The sequence below is a fragment of the Haliotis rufescens genome, unplaced genomic scaffold, assembly GCF_023055435.1.
Source record: "Haliotis rufescens isolate VD_foot unplaced genomic scaffold, xgHalRufe1.0.p SCAF_9, whole genome shotgun sequence".
Classification (NCBI taxonomy): Eukaryota; Metazoa; Mollusca; class Gastropoda; order Lepetellida; family Haliotidae; genus Haliotis; species Haliotis rufescens.
In genome coordinates this window covers 20,741,116-20,764,461 of record NW_025964383.1, presented here as the reverse complement: position 1 = coordinate 20,764,461, position 23,346 = coordinate 20,741,116, and the positions used below count along the sequence as shown (strand labels likewise).

The window sequence follows — 23,346 nt, the reverse complement described above, 5'->3', positions numbered from 1 at the left end:
TATAACGGAACAAAGCCTCGGATATTGCTAAAAGCGGTACAAAATCAAACTCACTCACTCATCCTGCCTTAACCTGACACGCTGAGATATAACGGAACAAAGCCTCGGATATTGCTAAAAGCGGTACAAAATCAAACTCACTCACTCATCCTGCCTTAACCTGACACGCTGAGATATAACGGAACAAAGCCTCGGATATTGCTAAAAGCGGTACAAAATCAAACTCACTCACTCATCCTGCCTTAACCTGACACGCTGAGATATAACGGAACAATGATAAAGCTGGGGGCAAATACGAGTCTCATAGTGGTTTAAACGCTCGCTCGTCACGCCGAAGACCCGGGTTCGATTCCCCATATGGGTATAATGTGTGAAGCCCATTTGTAGTGTCCCCCGCCGTGATATTGCTGGAATATTGCTAAAAACAGCGTAAAACCATTCTCGCCCATTCACTCACTCCTATTACTTGTAAGAACAAACATGTCACACCTATTTACATCGGATTTATAGCTATTGCTCTGAACATAATTCCATCACACTACAGAACTTAGAAATATCACCTCCATCCGATGCTGCTAATTAGAGCATAGCTATGTCCACGAAGCTTCATACGTTGCTCTAGTCAACTCTGACGGCATTCGCGGCTAATTATTCATCAGGGGGCATTTCATTTCTAATACGTTCCAAGTCACTATCCAGGTAGTATCAATTTCAAAGCCAAAAAAGCCCATTACCCTTCGAGAGGCATCGGTTCGCAGAGACGGAACCCAACACAATGTCGCGCCCCACTGAGCAAAGACACACACTCATAATGACCAGATCAGTTCCCAACATCCTCACAATAGACCGCAGAATATTAAAGAACCTTAAATTTATACAATAACGCGTATATCAAAGAGACTGGTTTTGAAAGCCTATCCGTGTTCATCAATTAGTCGGAAGGCTCACTGGTTCTGTTGTACGCCGCATTGTGATGCGCCCTTTACAGCTGTTTTCATGATGGCGACTAACAATGTCCTTTGTAGCTATCACAATGTTCTGCGGGTTACGCAGAGCATCTGGTATAGAAGTGTGTAGACTTTAATGTCCAATACAGATGCCGGATCTATTGTCTGCTTTTGTTATGCGGCATAATGATATCTCATCGTCCGTATGAATTTGCAATTTGTGTTTATGCTTTGAACGCTGGGTTTACCTTGAGTTGGCTGTTTCAGCACAGCTGTGCGGGAGCTCTCTCTGACTGTCGGGTTGCTCGCCAGTGCGACACTTGTTCACTTACGGCGAAAGAGCTGGAATTAATAACTATCTTTACTGTAGTTCAATACATATCCGGATGATTACTGCTGAGCCAACATGTCGGCCGTTGGTACGACACTAACGCTATAACGCTGACGTACAAACATGGCAGCGAAAGCATTTCCGGTTGGGGCAGAATCAGAGTCGAGCACATGCTTTGGATTTCTCCCTCACTCACCCCACTGACAAATCATTATTAGTATTTTTACAGGAAAGCAAAGTTTGCATTCACGACTTTTATTTGATTTTTGCATGATAAAAGGAAAATGGTGGGATCCCATAAGAAATACAATTACCCCCCAAATTCAATCAATTGTTAATTTTTAGACATCGCGTTTTCTATTTCTATTATTTTTTAACTAATAATGTTGTGCAAAATTAAAAGCGTTGTAATTTTTCGTTAGAAATATTGGCAGGTTTAAATTAAATGATTAAAACAATGATATATTTTCAAATTGTGGTTGTTATGCCAATTAGCGTCAAACGTCACTATACAGTAATCACTTATTGTCCCAATGAAGGTATTGTGGCTTTAAACCCAATGCCCTCCTTCAACCAAAACACCACAAACGCTCAGCGGTTCTTCCTGTATGAAATGAAGCATTCATATCCAATCTCATGAAAAGGTTTCCAATTAATACATTTAGTACGCCAGATTAATTCATCATATGGTCTCATGTGGAATCGGGCAAATATTTAAAGGTATTTACAAATAAACATTTTCGTTTCAGGTTAACGTGTATTCAAAGAACAAGCGATGAGGAAAATTAATATTGTCGACACAATGACTGCAAATTAGGACGTAAATAATTTACAAACAGAACCCGAACATAAACATGGCAATTATGTCTATTCCTAAACAATACATGGACTGATTCAAGCACAATGCTGACAGATTTATTTCGCTGATAGATTCCACATATACAATACATATATCAAAGCCTTTGATGTAAATCTATACCCATTTAGGTTCACTCTATGCCTGGGAGAACAGCAGTCTATTGAATTGGTAACAGTTGTTAGAAGGTTGTCTAGAAAGTTTGGCACAGGAACGGCTGGGCTAAACAAAACAAAACCTCATAAACATTTGTGTTAATAGTCGTTGTATTATTACAAAGAACAAACCATGTCATGCTTCGGTTTAAGGGATGAATGGTGAATAATTTCGTCTTATCAATAATTCGTAAACATATGTTACCCCATTCTTCCAACAGCAGTTTATATTCAAATGATGCTTTTATTAAATTTATCATTTGCAAATCATCGTAGTTTGGAGTGCACGAATATAGTAAATAGCGTTTGTCAAAAAACATAATTAACTACACGAATCGTTGTATTACCAGCCTTTGTTGAAAATCAGCTATCTGCAACCTTGTCCCTTTGGTTGCACTGTAGAACGCATTGACATGTTATGGTTAAGTGGTGTTATTTAGTAGAATGGCATCAACGTGGGGCAAAACATTTGAATATATTTTCAATTTTAATTCACTGATGCTTAAAGCTATTGATGGTGATATTATTTATTTCAAGGACTTGTTATATATGAATATAATTGCTCATCACAATTTGCTGTAACCATAACAATACCACAATGTGATATATAACTCGTTTATCGATTGAAATATGATTAATCCAGGTTGTTTGTGTCTAGGTCGAGCGAGTGGGCCTTTGTCACGGGCCGAAATTGGTTGTGCGGAGTTGCGTCCCTTAGGCGTGCCAGGATCCAGATTCGCACTGGTTGTTTCCTAGTGTGTCGGCACCGTTTTCGTAGGTTTCACCAATGTGGCAACCGTCTATGGAACCACTTCGGGTGGTCCTCCCGCATCAACATGTGAATTGACGGGGACACTGATTGAAGGAGGCGTTTACCAAACTCACTGTGTGCCTGGCGTATTTTCGTTCCATTCATTTTTCAGTGTTGTCATTATGAGGCTTAGCTATAATTCATAATATTATATTCGCGATTTACAAAGTAGAGACGTCTGTGTCGCTCCGTTAATAATGTAATGTAAGAACGGAACGTTTATGCACTCTATCTATCTATTATAATCTGTACCTAGAACATATTATACATGATACAACATATTATACTCTACCTAGAACATATAATACATGATACAACATATTATACTCTGTACCTAAAACCAATAAATAAAGTTACTTCAAAATATATTTAACATGAAATAAGTAAAACTATGTTTGGCAAATGTGTAGAATGTCAAATAAAATGTTATATATATATATTTTTTTTTTAGGTGTAAAACGAATTTCTGAATTCACAAAGGAAGTCAACTAATATCTGACGACTAGAACTGATATCTAATGAACAACTTAATTGAATTAACTAATTGAATGATATAATTTAGTACTTATCATTCGTGTGGCCCGTTATCAAGCAATAGTGGGTATGTCTTACAAAGATAGTTGTTACTGCATGCGAACGCCGGTTTTAAAATCATCAACGACACATGCTCGTGTTTATACCTAATAAACTGGTGTTAAATCCTTAATGGACCCACTACCGTTATCCCCCTCGCTGTACTTCACTATCAGGGAGTCTAGCTTATCAAGCATGCCACGCTAGGTGTTACTGTGAGACTCATTTACGCCAATTACACGTTTAATTGACAAAGTGTTAGCAAAGACTGTTACGAACGCACATGATAATACATTGATCTCCTTACGCCTAAGGTAACAGAATCGTGCTGCGGCGTCGTGCTGTTGTCTCCCGTTGGAGTGGGTGGGACGTTACGACAGATGTGCGACAAATCTATACAAACACAACATACACACTCTGTGTCATCATTCAATTATAAATTGTAGCCCTGTGTTATAACATATGTTTTTGATATCAATAGGAATATTTAAAAAGTCAATGTCACTGAAAATATACGTCCAAAATAAATCGATGACACGAAATTTGGCGTAAAACGAAATCGATTTCTACAAAAAACAGGACAGGTCAAAGTAAGTTCGATTTTAGTTGAAAAAAGTATTGTGTCAATCCTTACCAAATGTGGACCTCAATATGATTAAAGGTTTTCAAAAACCTTTGTATAAAGATCGATAATTCAGCTGGTACAACCTATATAAGGTCAGTTATACATGTTGTAATATACGTTAATAGAACATATATATATATATATATATATATATATATATATATATATCGTTATCATTGGTAAAACAGTAACATGTACGTACATATTTTAATCAAAAATAATGTGATTACTGGCTGTTATAACCGTGTTTACAATTTTAGTAAAAGATTAAATGGAATTAAATGATTGTATGGCTGAACGAACGCACTGGCACAGCTTCGTGTATCACCAGCTGGTCTTGTATATTAACTCCTGCTGAAGATTATGTGCCAGAATGGTATGATATTACTTGGAGGAAAATGATCCTTTTCGACAGTATGGGGATAAACATCCCAAAAAAATATATAGTCATATTTTTATTCAAACAATGTATTCTGTATCGTGGTGGTGACATTGGGTTTAACGCCAATAACGATATCGATGGCAGTCACGTTCGTGGTATCATTTTATAGCGAATGACACGCAAACCACTTCTGATAATCAATAAAATGTGAAGCTTTACTATACTATAATATCTTCCATTTCGTGTTTGTGTGCGCAAAATACTTATCTCTTGCGTAATATACTGATGTGCTAAGGATGTACATTTAGAAATCACGTGAAATTCTACCCGACATTTAATGTTTAAAGCTGGTGCGGATATGTCATACAACAGGTGAAATAATACATAAATTCAACACGATTCATTTTAATATTCATGTTCATGTTTAACATGTTAAATTTAACGACGGTCATCATCATCATCATCAATAATAATAATAATAATAATAATAATAATAATAATAATAATAATTTAATGACACTCCAACACAATGTCAGTGGTTGCCCAGCTTTGACACAAACTTAAACAACATGATGGTGTAGTTCAATCATTTTATTACCGTCTTTGCCATGCTTGTGGTTTTGACACAGAGGTCCACCCATGGTACGACCCGGAATACGTAGAGGGCGTCAAGGAAAATGATAAACACAAAATTCTTTGGAATAAGGCCCGTTTACAGCCTCAGACGTATCCAGGCCAACAAACCTGATCTTGTCCTTTTTGATAAATCCAATGACATCATTTATATCATTGAATTTTCTGTCCCCTTTGACACAAGATTGAGGGAAAACATGGCAAATATGCAGACCTCGCTTTCGAAATGTCTCGCTTGCATCCCAAGTACCTAGTTGTCCGACTCCCCATTGTTCTCGGTGCCTTAGGTTTGGTACCTCCCAATCTGTTGACTGACATTGGGAGAGTACCCGGGTTTGCTACTAGGAATACAGCCCTTCTGACAGTCTGGGTAATGCAGAAGGCTGCAGTGTTGGGGAGTCTTCACATTCTCCGAAAAGTTTTGGGTGGGTTTGACTAGGCAGCGCTCCCTGGGAGAAGTCCCATTCGCTGTCTGGGCTGCGTGTAGAGGGGGTAAGAGCCCTGAGCTGATGATGAGCCTAACCAGCCTGACTGTGCCAGGATGACCCAAACCCTCTCTGCTGCATTTTTTAAATTTTAATCTGTAAATAATAATAATAATAATAATAATAATAATAATAATAATAATAATATAAAAAAATTTTAAATAATAAAAAAATGTGAATGAATATCTACAGACATGTTGACTGGGGACACGTATTTGAATTTCACTCTACTTTAACTACATAGAAATATCTATCTTTGTTCTTACGCATTGTGTTTAATGGCTATTTAAAGGCGGTATAAATTTAAGTGACATATCCTGTTAACAGTTACTGCCGGTGCAATGTAGAGACAGAATATCGCCTCGATGTGGTAACCCCGAAACGAATCCTAAGTGCCTGTTAAGATCTGTCTTTCGCTCATTCAGACAGCATTAAATGTCTGTTAGACAACAGACATAATTTAGAGTCGGAAAACATAAACCGTTGTCTTTTTCGGCACTCACGGAAATTTTAATATCTCTACCAAAAGGATATTATCAGTGTGACCAATAATGTCAAGTGGAGGACTGAGAAATATCATGCTTTGGAAAATGTGTGAGTTAAATTCTTTTATTTATACCCTGAACATATTGCATTGGGATGTTCTATTTTGATGCAATTTAAACTAGAACTAGCTGATGGAAATGTTTACCAAAATATTAATTGAAACTTTATTGTTTTACATTGAGAAGTTGATTATGAAGAAATGAAATATCGACACAGATTCTATGTTACATTCAATAAATAAAACTCATTTTCTTATGCAAGAAACTCAGTACAAAACAATATATTTGAATTGATTATTTCCCCCAAAAAAATTTCCGCCGATTATAATAGCTGTCGTCTATTTAACAACAAGCATCGTGTTGACTTTGTCCCGTTTAACTATAGAAAAATATCCTTATCGCATTTATAATGCTCACGTGGAATTAAATCATCAATGAAACTCATTATCGTTGAGACGTCTAAATCACGCCATATGTTAGGCATGTGGGCCCAAACACCCCTGTCGTTACGACCCGTGTCTAAAAAGTGCAAATGGTGCGAAATCACTTCAGTTGACGGACGTCGCGCGAGCGCAACACCGCCGTCTTTTCAGTGCGCTTGTCTGTGAAAACGTTTGCATTCACGCAAGTCCGGCCCTTGGGAGCTTTGAGCATGTGTGGCTTGTCATCGGGGCCGCGCGGAACCTCTCCTCGTCATCGCGTTCGCTCCCTGCAAGATTTAATCAACACATTCTGCCTGTCGTGCAATAAAGTGAAAGACTTACACTATGAGTTAGGACCATGGTTCTCGCATTGTTGTAGAAATCACCCGCTGTGGTGTATCAGATTAGGAACTTGTGTTGGGGGTTTCAGCGAGCACGTGGTAGGCCCAGCCACGCTTGTTGGGCTTTTAAACAGGGCGGAGCTAACGGTTTGATTGACTGAAAACCACGCCCCTTGAAATGCGATTTTTACAATGATTTACCGGCTGACTCGCTGTTTTACGAAAGGAATGAGTATTATTTGTAGCTACGAATAAAGTTAAATTTTCTTTTCAAATGTATGTGTCTTCTTCGAAGGGATTCTGCTTAGCTGGTATACGGAAGGCGTGGTTTTGAAGTACGGTGGAATGCGTCGACCAATCGAAACGGCGAGATATTTCTAAAGGGCTGAACAATTGTCAGTGCTCGTTGCCGGGCCTGAGTAATGGGAACTGACAAGAGAAATGGATTATGAGGAATTAGCGTTTGATTGGCTTGTGATCGACATGACTGCGGATAGTTCCGGTTAGATAAAAGTAATCTTTGAACTGTCTATCAGTTAGTTGTCTGTCGTACACCCCTGGACGTGGACTGCGTTTACATTGTGCTTGTGATTCTGTGTCAGACGTGGACTCTGGCTGGTAAACACCAGACTTGACACTAGCAGACGACACAGTGAGCAGACGACACTTTCAAAATGAGCTCTCAATCTCGATCGGAAGACTCGCCATCGCCTTCCCCAACCACTGAGGTATCAAACATGCCGAGCCTGTCGCTTTCTCCCGGCCCTAAAAACAATGACCACGTGAAACGGCCCATGAATGCCTTCATGGTGTGGTCAAGGGGACAGAGGAGGAAGATGGCCCAGGAAAACCCGAAAATGCATAACTCGGAAATCAGCAAGCGTCTTGGAGCCGAGTGGAAGTTACTTAATGAAGAGGAAAAGAGGCCTTTCATTGATGAAGCCAAGAGACTCCGAGCTCTCCACATGAAGGAGCATCCGGATTACAAGTACAGGCCAAGACGGAAGCCTAAATCTCTGTTGAAGAAGGACAAATACGCCTTCCCCATCCCGATGATACCGGGTATGAACACGAGTGCTCTCAGCAGCATGGCTCACAACTTCGCAACTCTATCAAGTCACCATGAATCTCTATCAAGTGCTGCTCTCCTCAGTGAAAAAGCACGAGCTTTTCTACCCCCTACCTCCACCCATGGACTATACTCCCATCTCGACCCCACGGGCAAGATGGACAGCGGGAACCCTCTAGGACTACGGCACCCGGAGCTCCTGGGGAACCCGCTATACAGCCCCTACCTCCATACCCACAATTCGGCCATGGGATTACCCCCGGCCGCCCATGGGGGCTCCCACTCCGGGTTGCCAGGACAATACCTCGTGCCATGTTGCCCCCCTTCCTATATGCCGTCCCAAGACGTACACAGACCCGTAGCGTACCTTTTAGTCAAACCGGAGGACCATTTCCGACACCCAGCTGTCATATAAGTGACGATTACTAGCAGCTCATGTGAATGATCTCAATCGGCCCGAGGTGATAACTAGGGCATGTATACCCGTGTGTCAAGTAACCACAGAACTCGCTCGGGTGTCTGTACCCTTAACACAGCCATAACATTCGTTACTCCAGTGCGGTGCATGTGGATAGTGTCATTACTCAGAGAAATCTAATTGCTGAATTTTCCACTTGGACGGCGAAGAGAGGGGAGTATTTAATGAACCAGAACAAAAACATTTTTTCTAGAAAGTGTTGGATGAGACTTTGTGATTTTGAACTTGTATACACTTCATTAGATCGGCTGGCTAGCGGTGGACACTGTTGATTTTGGACTGATGTGATAAATGTGCTGTCTAATGTGCAATCTGGATGATCCATTCGCCACTTCGTCACCATGCATAATGTAACATTTCATCGCAGCAGATATGAGGGATTTCAATGACTATAGTAGCGGTTTCGTCGCCTCAGTCATGAGGTTCGTAAACCATGTGCAATGCCTAGCCTCGTGCGACTAACAACGTCCTAGCATCATTTTCATGTCACCGAAATTACCCCATGTACCATATTATTCATTTAGAATCACCAATGATAATTATTTGTTTAAAATGGAAAAATTCTTGATGAAATTCAGAGTGTAAACGTTGACAAAATCAATATTATCATTGTACTTTTTGAATATTTTTATTTTAAAAAAAACAGCTAAACAAAACGGACGTGTGTTAACTGTCGCACTGGGTTTGGAAAACGACATTGGCTTTAGTCGTGGTGGGGTCTCAGTTTTGTGCAATATATTTAGAGTAACACACAATATATCGAGAAGGACAAATATAGTGCTAGGCTTTAAAGTCAACAGGCTCTCGAAATAAAACCAGACGGTCCTATATTGTTGTGTTTGTCACCTGAGTCCCCGTTCAGCTTGAGATGGGCTTACTGTAGATTTAAACATCTCAGTTAAAGTAAAAGTGGCCTACGGGGCGTATTAGCTTGAGCAATCACCATATTACCTGTAAATCACTCCTAAGTGGCGTAATCTTTGAGGTTTATCGATTTATGATGTAAATTATGATATTTAATCACCCTTTCCTTTGACAGTTTAAGTATCAAATACACGGTTCGAAAGCGAGAACAGTGAATAAGATGCAGGGTATTGTGTCTATTGCCTAACATTCTTCCACACCTATAAACGGAGAAACCTTTTGGGGATAAAAATCAGTAGTGACAATATCGCATATATCTAAATGGGTCAATTTGAATTTGTTTATCGACACGAGGAAATTACGGGGACTTTTACCTTAAAGACAGTTACATATTATGTTGAAATTCGCCAGTCAATATGTCTGTATAACAAACGTTGTTAAATTCAGCATAATAATTTTGTTGTCTTTTATATGTTTAGTGCTAGCTAGCTCAATTGTTAAAGTTTGATTTTAGAAATCTATGATGAAGAGCAGCGTCTTGTATGTACTGTTATCTGTGTTGCATATAGTAAGTACTGCCGACTAGGGTGCCGAGCACTCTGTCTGAAGACGTTAGCTTCACGGGAAATATGAATGAATATTGTTGAAAAATTATATTGACACATTTGTTTCATTCTTTTTGAGTATTCATAATTTTATTCTTTTTATTGTGTACAAAATGCTCATGAATTAAATGATGTATAAATCCATATTTTATGTTTGTGGTTTCTGTTTAGTTTTCGCGGAGTCTTTAGATTGAGTTTATTTGATGGGGTTCTGCACCGATGCGGGCTCGGCACGTTCTGTTTCAATTCTTTTGAATGGAATCGATCGATGTCAAAATACAGCCACAGGTTCGTAATGTCTTCTGTGGTATTCTTCACGTTTTTATGTGTGTGACGGGCATTCATTGTCTAGCTGTGTCTCCGAGGTGTGGATAACACAGGACCACGCTTAAGAAATCGAATCAATTTTCAAAGCAATTGTTTTTATCGAAATGAGTTTATTCATTATTTTAGAAAGCTTAATCAGACCATTAGACTATAAAAATGTGCTGATTTGCAGGACGTATGGTATTTATTGACACTTAAGTACCATTATGCCCGGACTATAAAACTCAAAGTGATAGCGAGAGAAACATTATGCACCAACCGCTTAGGTGAACTCGTGTGTATGATATCACCCACGTTACGATCATTAAAACGATTGTCTTTATGGTCAAATGAAATGTGATACTCAGAAGAAAATATTGAAATGGTTTCTATAGATACAAGATACCAAAAATCTCTCAAACAATTTCATTTGATAATTCAAAGAACTATCAGTTGAAACACACTAAGTCTAACGATGCCTGTTTGACCAGTACGAAATACTTACACAAGCTAACTAACGTAAGAAGAACTTAAAAAAGTATTTCAGCTTATATATAAGGAACTGAATTCATATTAATATAATGTCGGTGTAGTTGAGGGTATAACTGTATTTTAAGACGATATATTGATGTTTGATCAACTTTGATATCTGTCACATTAATTGTCCGATGTCTGTTTGTTCGTTGTAAAAACATCATGATAGATGTACAAAAACTGTCCAAACTTGACTCATATTTTTGTGCTTTATTGATAGCTTAAGTCAGATGGGGTTAGAGAGACGTCGTATTCTGTATCAAATGCCTTATGTCACACTGATAATATTCAGTCACAGGTTCGAAGTTCCACTACAGAATGAGACAGAATGCGAAGAGAACACTGACTGCCAGGCCCGACACATACAATCAGATGATACACAAATGCCTACTTAACACATTCATTTACATTTAATTCAGATGTTGCGGGATATGTGATGGGTCGGCATATATAATTACTCCTTCTGTCATGCTTCTAGTTTGGCGATATCTATAGATAAACAAAACAGAACGTTCATACATCGATATTATCTCCTTCCTACAGTCATAGCAATTCAAGCGTCAACTAAAACGTCAGGACTGTTATGTACAATGCTCAGATATTGTCTATTATGCCAGAACAACAAAATTATTTCAAGTATTCGTTAGCATATATTATTCTATTATTCTATATGCTTTGAATACAATGCACTGTGTTTGTAAAATAATGAAACATTGAATATAAAAAGTTCTTGAATAAATTTAAATAAAATTACAATGCACAATATGCCTCTATTTGCTGTTCATTAACAACTGTGTATGATTCCTTGACGGAGAATTCAACAGCATTCACTGTGAAATAAATCGAATTGTAGTCACGACCGCTGACATCCAATCCGTGAACGATACGGGTGGAAATCTTAGCCTTTTCCAGACTTTTTCATACGCAGAATGAAATATAGTTCAGTTGTGCGTTGATAGAAATACTATACCAGAAGTCATGTCAATTATCAGCGTAGCACAATGCTACCGATTCATTACCGTGATAGTACTCGCAGTCTAATGACATTGGAGCATGTTCAGGACGGCGGCTATTTTTACAAGAGCTGTTACTAGCGAACAGATGCAGGGCTCACTTTGTAAAGTGAAACGGACACTGAGCAAAGTTGAACATTATTTATTTTTCTGACGCTATCAGTGTTAACCAGTGTATTATATGTTTTAAGAAAACACATCTCAATTGGTATATGAGTGATCCTAATGGAAAGAATCTGTCAATTTCTGACTGACCGTTTTCTTGTGAAATTAATCGATCTCACTTAAAATAACATTCTTCAACTTGTGCAAATCGTTAAGCGTTTAAGGAATATACACTTTCTGGCTGCGCGTTGCTTCCATGCTGGCTTAAATGGTAAGTCGCTTAACCAATGTTTTACAGCGTTGGTGAGTGTTATATATTGCCCGTGTTCATACAAAGTTCTTGTTCAATATAACAAATCTTATCCATGACCTGGTATTCATATATATCTGTGAAAGTGATGTTGTAGGACCACTCGATGGCTTTAAGTCCTTCATTAGGAGAGCTAGTGAGAAATCTGTAGAAGATATTTACTGATTATAAATCTCACAACATCTGATGATAACAATCCACAGACTATCTTTCTATTCTAAGTGTTGAACTACGAGAATGACATTTATTGCAGGATTTATTTGTATGGGATTTATGCCAACTATTTATATGATTCAATCTCGTATTGAATTGCGACACGTGTCCTGGGCAGATATTTCCTAAAGCAGCGTGTACCTATTTGTAGGAAATCCACGTCCTATTGTCACGGTCTGGGTATATGTACATTACCTTCCAAGACTTTATCCACGTCATCACCAGTTAATATACTGCACACATGCATGATTCATATTTTGTCCTGTTATCGAAAGTAGTTTTAGAGAGGAAGACAAATGGTTATAATTCTAAAGAAATAAGGTAATAATTGTAATAAAAGTGTAAGAAATTGATAGAAAGTTTTATATGAAAGATAATTATTATTGAAATAAAAACGATATAAGTTTTTCCACAATCTTGAGAATTATTGTAGTCCATTGTACGATTCTAATTATATTATAAGCTTGTGTTTATAAATCACTATCAGACAAGTGGATTATAACATAAACGTTACTGCAACATATATGATTGTTTCACCTTTTATTGTTGCGTTGTAGAATGAAAACCTCCCTTTTTCAATCGATTCCTGTACTTGATAATGTATATATTTTTGGAATAATACGAAATACATCCTTTGCTCCGGACGTGAACGAGTTACAGCCAAAGGTAACATCTAAACCACCCTAATATGGGTGTATATGTGTGCTAACTATCTATATCCAGATGTGGTAGTTAGAGGTTGTCATCATTCATCAAGATGCGAAACCGAGGACTCAGATTATCATTCAAATCAAGACTCGTAACCCAATTTGTAGAACAGTGTGATATGGCAGTAATTCCTTTAAAAAAAGCGACAACACCCTTCCCAAATTCATAAGAAATCGCTGCCAAAAGCAGAGTCGATTGTATGATTCTGACTCTATCATTAGCAGTTAATATATCTGACTTTAGAAAGAGGCAACGCTATATGATACATCACATTTGTCTGTGTCTGCCAGCTTCGTGTATCTAAATTAATCTTCATCTCCTATCCCACACATATGAGTCACAGACCGTTCATGATATAAAAATTCAAGTTTCAATATAAAATTTTCCTTCGTCATCTTACGTGTCAATTTTTCTTTTTAAACATCAACAATAACAGAATAAAAGCATCTGTCATTTCAGCCATAAAGCGGATTAATCACATAACCTGTCACCATACTTTTAAATATAAATAACACTAAGAGAGCCTTATGTGTATAGTGTAGCTATAAGTATGTATCTATGTAAGTGTATTCAGCGATGGGAACATATCTCTATCTAGTTCAGGTGACGCTTAACTGCTTATCAAAGCCTACTTGACGAAATGTATACAATTTCTATAATACATCAGTTGCTTTTAAAGTGGCAACGCTATATTGTCCGATCATCTCGCTTCAATGCGCTATTTCATATCAAAGTTATTTTTAGAATACACAGTTGTCCGTGTGAACATTTTCCTGAATACGCTTATCATTTTCCAAAAGCCTGTTGTCAATACATCTATTCTACAGGAACATAGGCCCGGCCAGGGTGGATCGCTGAGTAAATGAGACTAAATATGTCCCTTAGAAAACAGGTGTTTACACAAAACATACGCACCTGTATGGTACAATATATATTTTTGTGACCATATAAAGGACTGAAACGCTATGCTTGTAGAAGGTATTCCAGAGAAACTCTCCAGTAAATAGACGAAGCCTCTGAAGGCTCTTCGTGTCTGTGTGGCTTTATGCGTCCTGTTGTGTGTTGCACAATGTAAGCAATGGTAAAGCTATCACATGTATTTTACACGATCTTACGCAATGACCCCGGCACAACATGGGAGAATCTGAAAAGGTTTCTTATCCAAATAATAAGATTCATGAAGCAAATATATACACCTTTCAAAACAATTACTATAGGTTGTGTTACCAAGTGCTTTTAATTAACAAATGAAGAGAATCAAATTTTACCCGCACTGTTTAAAGCGTTTCAGATATTTTCTCATTCATTCACTGTCGTGCTTGTCTTGGCTTCAAATGCGATAAATGTTAGTTGCGCCGTTGATGTTTAAGGTATCAAATTGGTAATTTAATGCCCAACAGCAGCCGACTTACTTGATTAAAGGGTCATAATACACATAATATAATTAAGATGTCTGTCAAAGACGAAACACACGTAATGTCTAAATGGTAGATGTGTCGACACCGACGCAGCTCTGTGTCTTGTGTTAATATTAGTACTATTTTATACTTATAAAGCAACATGTTTAACATATGTAGTAACAATGTATCTAAACAGATCCATAATGACAAACGGATATACAGCTAACATATTCTTGAATAAAAAAATAACTAAATTATACGTTTTCTCAAAACTCTTAAAGAAGAATTCCCACATAGACATATATTGCATGTACTAATATAACACTGCACAGTATTGAATGGATTCGATTCTTGTAACCTTATATTTGCGAGCCTATATTTTGAATGAAAACCATCTTTATCTAATTGGTACGTTACTATATTAGAAAAGATATATTGATATATTACAATGAATAATATATTGTAGGTAATGTTCCATTACATTCCTACCAACATGGTGACATCTTCACCATATGTTTGCTCCGTGGCTGAATATATTTAGCGTTTGTGGGTATAGGTATTTAATGCTTTTGTAGTTCATTGTGGGTTTAATAAGAAATTGTAAAAGTATTATGATCAGGTTTACAACATTGAACACGTCCAATGGTAGGCACCTGAAGGACATTTCCGAATCCCATGCTTCAGTGATAAAGTGTCTGTCGCAATTCCCTATTTTATCTTGTTTCATAGAATCCCGTGATTTTTCGGGTAAACAATTGACTTGCCTTAGCATGTGTTTGTGATGCCACCGGTTGTGCAGAGTTCACCTTTTCGCGAACACCTGGTATCATCACCATTTGATCGTGATTCATAAACACATGCTCATGGTATAGTAGGAATCGTACAATGGACGTTGCCTTTGGCAGATATTGTTATGCTTGTGGAAAGGGTTGAATACATTTTTATATACATCATTTCATAATTTCAAAGCAGATTAAATGTCTCGGATAACCATTTTATGTATGACTTTCGAGAATAGACAAAGCTATAACCATCCTAGACGAACATAGTCTAGTAATTGAACATATTTTACAGAAAAAAAGTTGTTGAATTATCTTGACGAAATATAATAAAAAGGAACCAAGAGACTATCTCCATTTTCAGAGGACAACTGCAGTAAACAAGACTCGCTATTGTAGACTTGCATGGGCTGTAGATGGAGTTGGGTACAGTTGTTTGAGTATCTGCATGATAGAACATGACCATTCCATACCCGCTGGAATTGCACATTGTCTTGTAATCATTTCATTCTAGGGATTAAAGAACATGTTTTACTTAACTTTTGATATGCAAATTGTGTGAATGGCGGGTACCAAAGGTAGGGTAGGACATGCTACCGCATTTCCCAAACACCAGATGGCATCACTGATTTTCAGTGATTCATTCATATAATTTTCACAACTATTTTCCCCTCAACACGTAATGGAATCTGTTTCGGCGGATAATCAAGACTAGTTATTCTCTTGCATTGACTTTTCATATTTATTGTTTGGTGTGGCACTGTGTCATCCCGGTCGTGCACACACAAATGCAAACGCGATTTACTTTTCTTAGCGCCGATATATGAGTTGAAATATTTCACGGATGACATTGTGCGAGCAGATTTAGTCAAATTCGTGTAAATACAGTTGAGATGGTAAATGGTTGCACTTCTTTTATATTTTGTTTACATTTGCCTGTGTTTATTTTATATCTCCCCAAATGATTATGAACATGATATATTTTTTGTCATTCATGAAATTGTGACACATTTAGCTGAACGATTGTCTAATGTTTGTCCCGAAACAATTCACTCGTCACTGTCAGCATATAGGTATAAATGCTTCTGTAATATACCCTACCATACATTGTCAATTTTAGACATTATTATAGTTTACAGAAATGCGTACCATTAAATGCAATTAAGCATATCAGTCTAAAACATGTATGATGTACTTACATAGTGTATAGTACATAAAGCAATAGGAAAACTAAGTATAACATTGCATGGTGTCAATAAATTGATGTTTTATATATTCTATATAACTATCTACATATTTCACATTCTACATTAATATTGCAACGTAGCTAATACATTTTCTACAAATAATGGTAAGATTCCTGGAGGCCTGGTGTTTGCACGGTTTGTCAAGGGCAGCGAGTAATGCCAGGAACTCTAGCCTACAGACAATCGATACATCTCCACATCACTCCTGTAGCCCCTGTTTGTCGCCTGTCCTCATGCCTACCACTCCGCCTAACGGAACAAGGTAATTATCATGTCAGTAACAGCGGATTAGTAAATTGACATGTTTCACGCCATTTTATGATTGATCATGTTTCAATAAGGATTTTGACGATGATATTTTTACAGAAAAAAACTTTCTTTTTCTTAAACGCATGTCATGATATTTGCCTATGATGACAGGCATTGATCATCGGTCATTCGTTAATTTGATCTTTTTGACATCGACGAGAGAATTATTTTATCTGCAAGTTGAATATATTTCATTTTAGTTTTATATTGTACTGCTTTTTGGTATTTTTAAATTTGTTCCGATTTTTTTGTTTTTCCCCCAAAATACAAATTTGAATAATTAAAACATTTTATATGGTTCATTGTAACATTATCTTATATACTGTATAAACAGTTCGGAAAATGTTTGTGATTAAAAATATAGAGAATTTCAAATGATTAAAACATAGAGAGATACAAATTTATAGCAAAAAAAATCTGTTTGAAGCCTATTGCTTCAATGAATTGAATTGAGCATGAATGATTTCCATCCCGAACCTTTGTTTTGACATGTTGGTGAATGAGGAACTTATTCAAATAACACAGCGCAACAATCAACATATGTTAATAGTATTCTAAAATGCATTTACAAAACATTTTTTTGATATCGGCGAAAACAAATGTCTGTAACGACACATAAATTGAACACCAGTTATTATAATTTAGAAATAATAAACCTTTCAAAGCTTGGAAACATGTGTAGTGAACGCTCTGCTTCACAGCTGGAGAAATATCTAGCCATTCATTACGCGATCATCCCCTCCGTTGAAGACACGCAATGGCAGGAAAGTGGTCATGACATTCCATATAAATACAATACAATACAATACAATACAATACAATACAATACAATACAATACAATACAATACAATTGTTTCAACAAAAGTGCCAAAAAGGTTATATTGTTATAAACGTGATGAAGACGTTAATCAAATATGGCGACGCCATCATCCATAACTGGAATATTCCTGAGATTAAACGGGGAAAAAACACCACAAATATTAAGGGACCACATTAAACCAATAGTTTCCGGTGACGTCGTCCGGATTGACTCCTGTCCGGACAAACGAATTGTGCTTATATGAGCACGTCTATTTAATTATATACTACTCAAAACAAATTAAAGAACATCCTCAATTGGTTGGGTATGGGTTGCAATACCCACAAGCCATGACAGAGTAACAATGGTCATATGAAAAACTCGGGTGTTTAACTTCTTTTGAGTAGTATACATATATTAAACATTCCAGCTGGTAATCCGTCGGGAGTCCTGGGGTCCAGATTAACAGGGTCTGGACTAATAAGGTTGCATTGTATTCGATTGTTTTCATTGTATTTATTGTATTCAAATCCAATGTTATAAAGGTTCTGTGACTTTAAAAACCACGTTGACGCCGTTGTTGCTTTTATTCGCGTATTTCTGAATAGATAATACTAGATAGAATAGAATAATAGCTGAACGAGAACGAAACCATTAGACTAACGTTTAATTCCAGAAATAAAGCCATCTTATTCAAAAATAAAATCGACCCGAGAAGATCCAGGGTAGAATACGTCTTTAGCGAACCATGCTTGCCGTTAAGGCGACTATGATTGTCGTAAGAGGCGACTTACGGGATCGAGTGGTCAGGCTCGCTGACGCATGTCATCGTATCCTAATTGCGTGGATCGATGCCCATGATGTCAATCACTGGATTGTCTGGCCCAGACTCGATTATTACAGACCGCCGTTATATAGGTGGAATATTGCTGACTGCGGCGTTAAACAACAAACAAACAATCAGTAAATCAAAAAAGAAAGTCCAAATGGAGCCCAGAACAATGCCTAATTTCAGGAGCTAATTTCCCGAGGCTGAGGCAAATCTAGACTTGCCAAATCATTCTAGACTTGAGTTGGATTTATTCACTAATTTATTATCGAGGGTCTGGGAGACAGACCATGTGACCGCATGCATAAAGAAGATGCGAATCTTTAAAATAATTTGTGAGATGTACACACCACGTATAGTGTCTTCTGAGGGTAAGCATGTACACTAGTACTTCATCTCACCCGTGAAGATCCAGGGTAGAATATGTCTTCAGCATCTCTTGCTTGTCGTAAGAGGCGAGTATTAACGTGATCGGGTGGTCAGGCTGTCTGACTTGGTTGATGCATGCCATCGTATCCTAATAGCGTAGATCGATGCTCAGGATGTCAATCACTGGATTGTCTGGTCCAGACTCAATCATTTACAGACCACCGGAATATTGCTGAGTGTGGCGTTTAACATCAAACGAACACATAGTTATTTCGAACTTCGACATTAAGGTATGCTGGAATATTGTGAGTGCGGCGTTAAACATCAATCGAACACATATTCATTTCGAACTTCGACATTAAGGTATGCTGGAATATTTTGAGTGCGGCGTTAAACATCAAACGAACACATATTTATTTCGAACTTCGACACTAAGGTATGCTGGAATATTGTGAGTGCGGCGTTAAACATCAATCGAACACATATTTATTTTGAACTTCGACATTAAGGTATGCTGGAATATTTCGAGTGGGTTCAGTTTGCCAGAGTGTAAAATTATGTCTGAAAATTTTCTGTGGTATGCCAGCGTGTATAAACACGACTAGACTGTTGCGTTAGCGTTACTCTGAACAAATGGGTAGTGCGGTACTGTTTTATCGATATTCATGCTACATTCGCTGTCAACACATTCATAATATATATCATACAGGTTCCTGATCGCTGCGACCCGGGTTATCTGATAACTAGAAACAATAGCATGGGTTACTGAATATAGGGACTGTGTAGTCCCTCCCTGTCGCCGCTGGACATTCGTGCGTGATTCCTGATAACGCATGAAGCTAAAAGGATATGTTGCTAGCAATTCCCTCCCACGGAGCGTTATTGGTAAGTGAGTGAGTTGGGCTTAACGCTGCTTTTAACAGTATTCCAGTTATATCACGGCGTGTCAGTTTAATGTGGGAGGAAAGCCCGAAGTGGTGCAGGTCTCAGACGTTTGAAACTTCGGGGAAACCCTTGAGCGGGTATGGTACTGACAAACCTAGAAACATGATCGGGGATTCGAACCTACAGTCATAGGTTTCTGGCGTTCCCAAGGGACGCAACTCGGCACAGAGAATTGCGGCGCCTTATACGACTGGGCCACCCGTGCTCCACGGAGCGTTATGATTTGTTTGCAATCTAATACAATGTGTTCTTCTTATTATGCATTAAAAGATGTGCTTGGTGTTTTATTTTGTTTTGTTTTTACGCTGAGGTCATATATAGTCCAGCTATATATCGGGGGTATGTAAATACTTGAGTCTGGCCAGACGAGTCACCTCGTCAAGTAATTTGTGAAGGACATTTCCAAATTTGACGAATTAGTAACCAAAATTATGTCCGATGCAAAACCCCATGTTCTCTTGTTTTTTCAGGTGAACAATTGACCTGCCTTTGCATGTGTTTGTGACGGGTGCCACATGTGGGCAGGATACGCTGACATTCTGAATACCTGGTATCATCACTATTTGATAGTGATTCAAAAACACATGTTTCTGATCCAACTGTATTTCATATAGATTAGCTATTCTTACAGTGCTACATTCACACCAACCCTGGACATGTATTTTGTTGACAACAAATCAACCTGAACAACGTGTCATTCTGATAATACCATAATGTGAAGACTGTATGGGACAACCCTTCATTAAGTTGTGAATTCTATTTCTTTTTCAGATATAGCCAAATTGAAACTCCAGAATGAATCCACTTTGATATAAAAAATAAATTGATCCAAAATGAACATTTGCCGAGATCCTTATGTTTTTGCCTTGTAAATAGATACATATGGCACCTCACCTTCTGAATACTATATTAGTGTTTCGTATATTTCAACAGATGGTTGGACTGCAATTGACAATGAAATTTGAACACACACACACACACACACACACACACACACACACACACACACACACACAAACACCCCATCAACCCCCACAAAGAAGCATTATATACAAATTACTGGCATATTACACTTTTTTAGGCGTGGCGTACAGCTGTGTAAAATTATGCTTCTACCTGGTTTTGGTCAATCGTGTAATATGTCACAAAGCTATACGCATAAGCAACTTTACTTTATTTATTGGTTGCAACTGTTTCGAAATGCATTAGATCGTAAACAGTTTAGTTGATGCTATGGTTTTCAACCAATCATGCGTTTCGAATCATAAACCACTAGAATACACATAAGCTCAAAGCCAATTAATGTGTTCAGGCTTCATAACGCCTGTCTGACCATTTGCTAATTAATGCGTCATTCTGAAATGTTCCGTTGGATATGAAAATGAAATAAAAATGCAGCAGAATATATATTTAAATATTTTTTATTTCATCTGGCATGCGGGTTCGACGATGAAGGAAATATATACCTAACACAAACATAATACATAATATTGGATTGATACAAGCTACCGTCTATGAAATAAAAAACAGGCAGGCTAAAAACAAATACCATCTTTTAGCATCTTTTGGTATGACGCGGCTGGGGATCGAGCCCCCGACCTTCCGCTCACCATGTAGACGCTCTCTCTACTTGACCACGGAAGCGATCCAAACGGTTATAAACAGTATCAATTGTGGGGTGGATATATATGGAAATATATATATAAAATGTCAGGTAGGTAGTACTTGTGTCTGTGTTTACAAACTAATAATGGCGTCGCCCTTGTCTATCGGCTAAAGAGTCAGAACAAACCATCAGGGACATGGACAAATTACTAGAGCAATTGTTATCAGTATGGAAACAAGAGTCGAAGATAACGAAAATTGGTGTCTTAAAGGGCGTTGTTGAGGTGAGGTGAGGTGAAATGGAGTTTAACGTCGCGTCCAAGATTATTGCACTTATATAGCGACGTGCATGCACGTGTATATGTGTGTGGCTGCTTGTACTAGTCCGGACTGATGCCGATTTATAGTGCTAGCACACTGAGATACCATGCCGCAGTTTAACATGAATACTCCACTCAGACACAGTATACTGACTCCGAGCCGACCAGTCCTTGTTTTAGCCCCTTAATGCCGAGCGCCAGACAGGGTAACAACAAGTACCATCTTTTAACGTCTTTTGGTATAACGCGGCCGGGGATCGAACCCCGGACCTTTCGCTCTTCGGGCGGACGCTCTACCACTAGGCCACGGAGGCGGTGGGAGTAGTTGAGGACTTCACAAATGTAGGATATAATTTGCGAAAAATGTAGCGAGAACAGCCGGGATATCAGTTCCAATGTTTGGACTTGTAGACCTCTGTGGTTTGAGGTCTTTCCGCGAATTGAAAACAGTTGAATTTAGTCCAAATATATGCGAAATTTTCATTTTGTCACTGTGTGGAATATCGGACGGCATTTCGTAACCTCGTTACGAAACGTTATGACAGGCCAGGCAGATTCAACACAAACGTGACGTCTCAAAGACTGGAGTAACTTCCCTTTGATAAAGGGCAGTTACTCTAGCGGGCGGACAAATAGATCGCAGCGAAAGGCAATCACTGAGTTTGTTGACATTTATCTGTAGGCAATTGTTGTTCTACTTATATGGAGGTTACGCAGCTGTCTAAAAGACAAGTTTCAGTTGCAACTATATTCATTGTTGACTAACTTCTGGCATGGTGACGTAATATATTAATACGAACATTACATGGAAACTTGAATGTTTAGGTACCGTTTGTGAGAGATGAAAATACCTATTTGAATGATAGAATTTAATATTGAATTTTTATTATAAAGACATTACCACAGCTGTTGGGATGGTAAAGATGCTATATTACGAGAAAACACGTTTATTTCTAATACAGGATATATACCATCTTAAAAGACTCGCGTGATAACCTCTTTATATATTACACACAATGCCATGTTAAACTGAAATCATATATATATGAAACCACAGTTGTTGCACAGGACGATGACTGTTATGAAGTGGGATATATCAAGTGGCTGGAACTGTTCATATGACTTTGAAAATAAGCGGGGTGATAAAATTCTAAGGTGAGGTGAGGTGAAATGGGGTTAAACGTCGCGTCCAAGATTATTCGCTTAAATAGCGACGTGCATGCACATGTATGTGTGTGTTTGGCTGCTTGTACTTGTCCGGACTGATGTCGATTTATAGTGCTAGCACACTGAGATACCATCTCGCAGTTTAACATGAATACCCAACTCAGACATAGTATACTGACTCCGAGCCGACCAGTCCTTGTTTTAGCCCCTTAATGCCGAGCGCCAGACAGGGTAACAACAAGTACCATCTTTTAACGTCTTTTGG

The 23,346-nt window shown here is 38.0% G+C and overlaps 1 protein-coding gene across 1 annotated transcript; it reads left to right on the top strand.

Moving 5' to 3' along the window:
- Nucleotides 1-7,595: 7,595 nt before the first annotated feature.
- Nucleotides 7,596-10,266, top strand: LOC124144701 (transcription factor Sox-14-like). The gene has a single exon (XM_046514237.2). It carries the CDS (start codon nt 7,781-7,783, stop codon nt 8,588-8,590), a length of 810 nt encoding a protein of 269 aa, XP_046370193.1. The 5' UTR covers nt 7,596-7,780; the 3' UTR covers nt 8,591-10,266.
- The last annotated feature ends 13,080 nt before the right edge of the window (nt 10,267-23,346 follow it).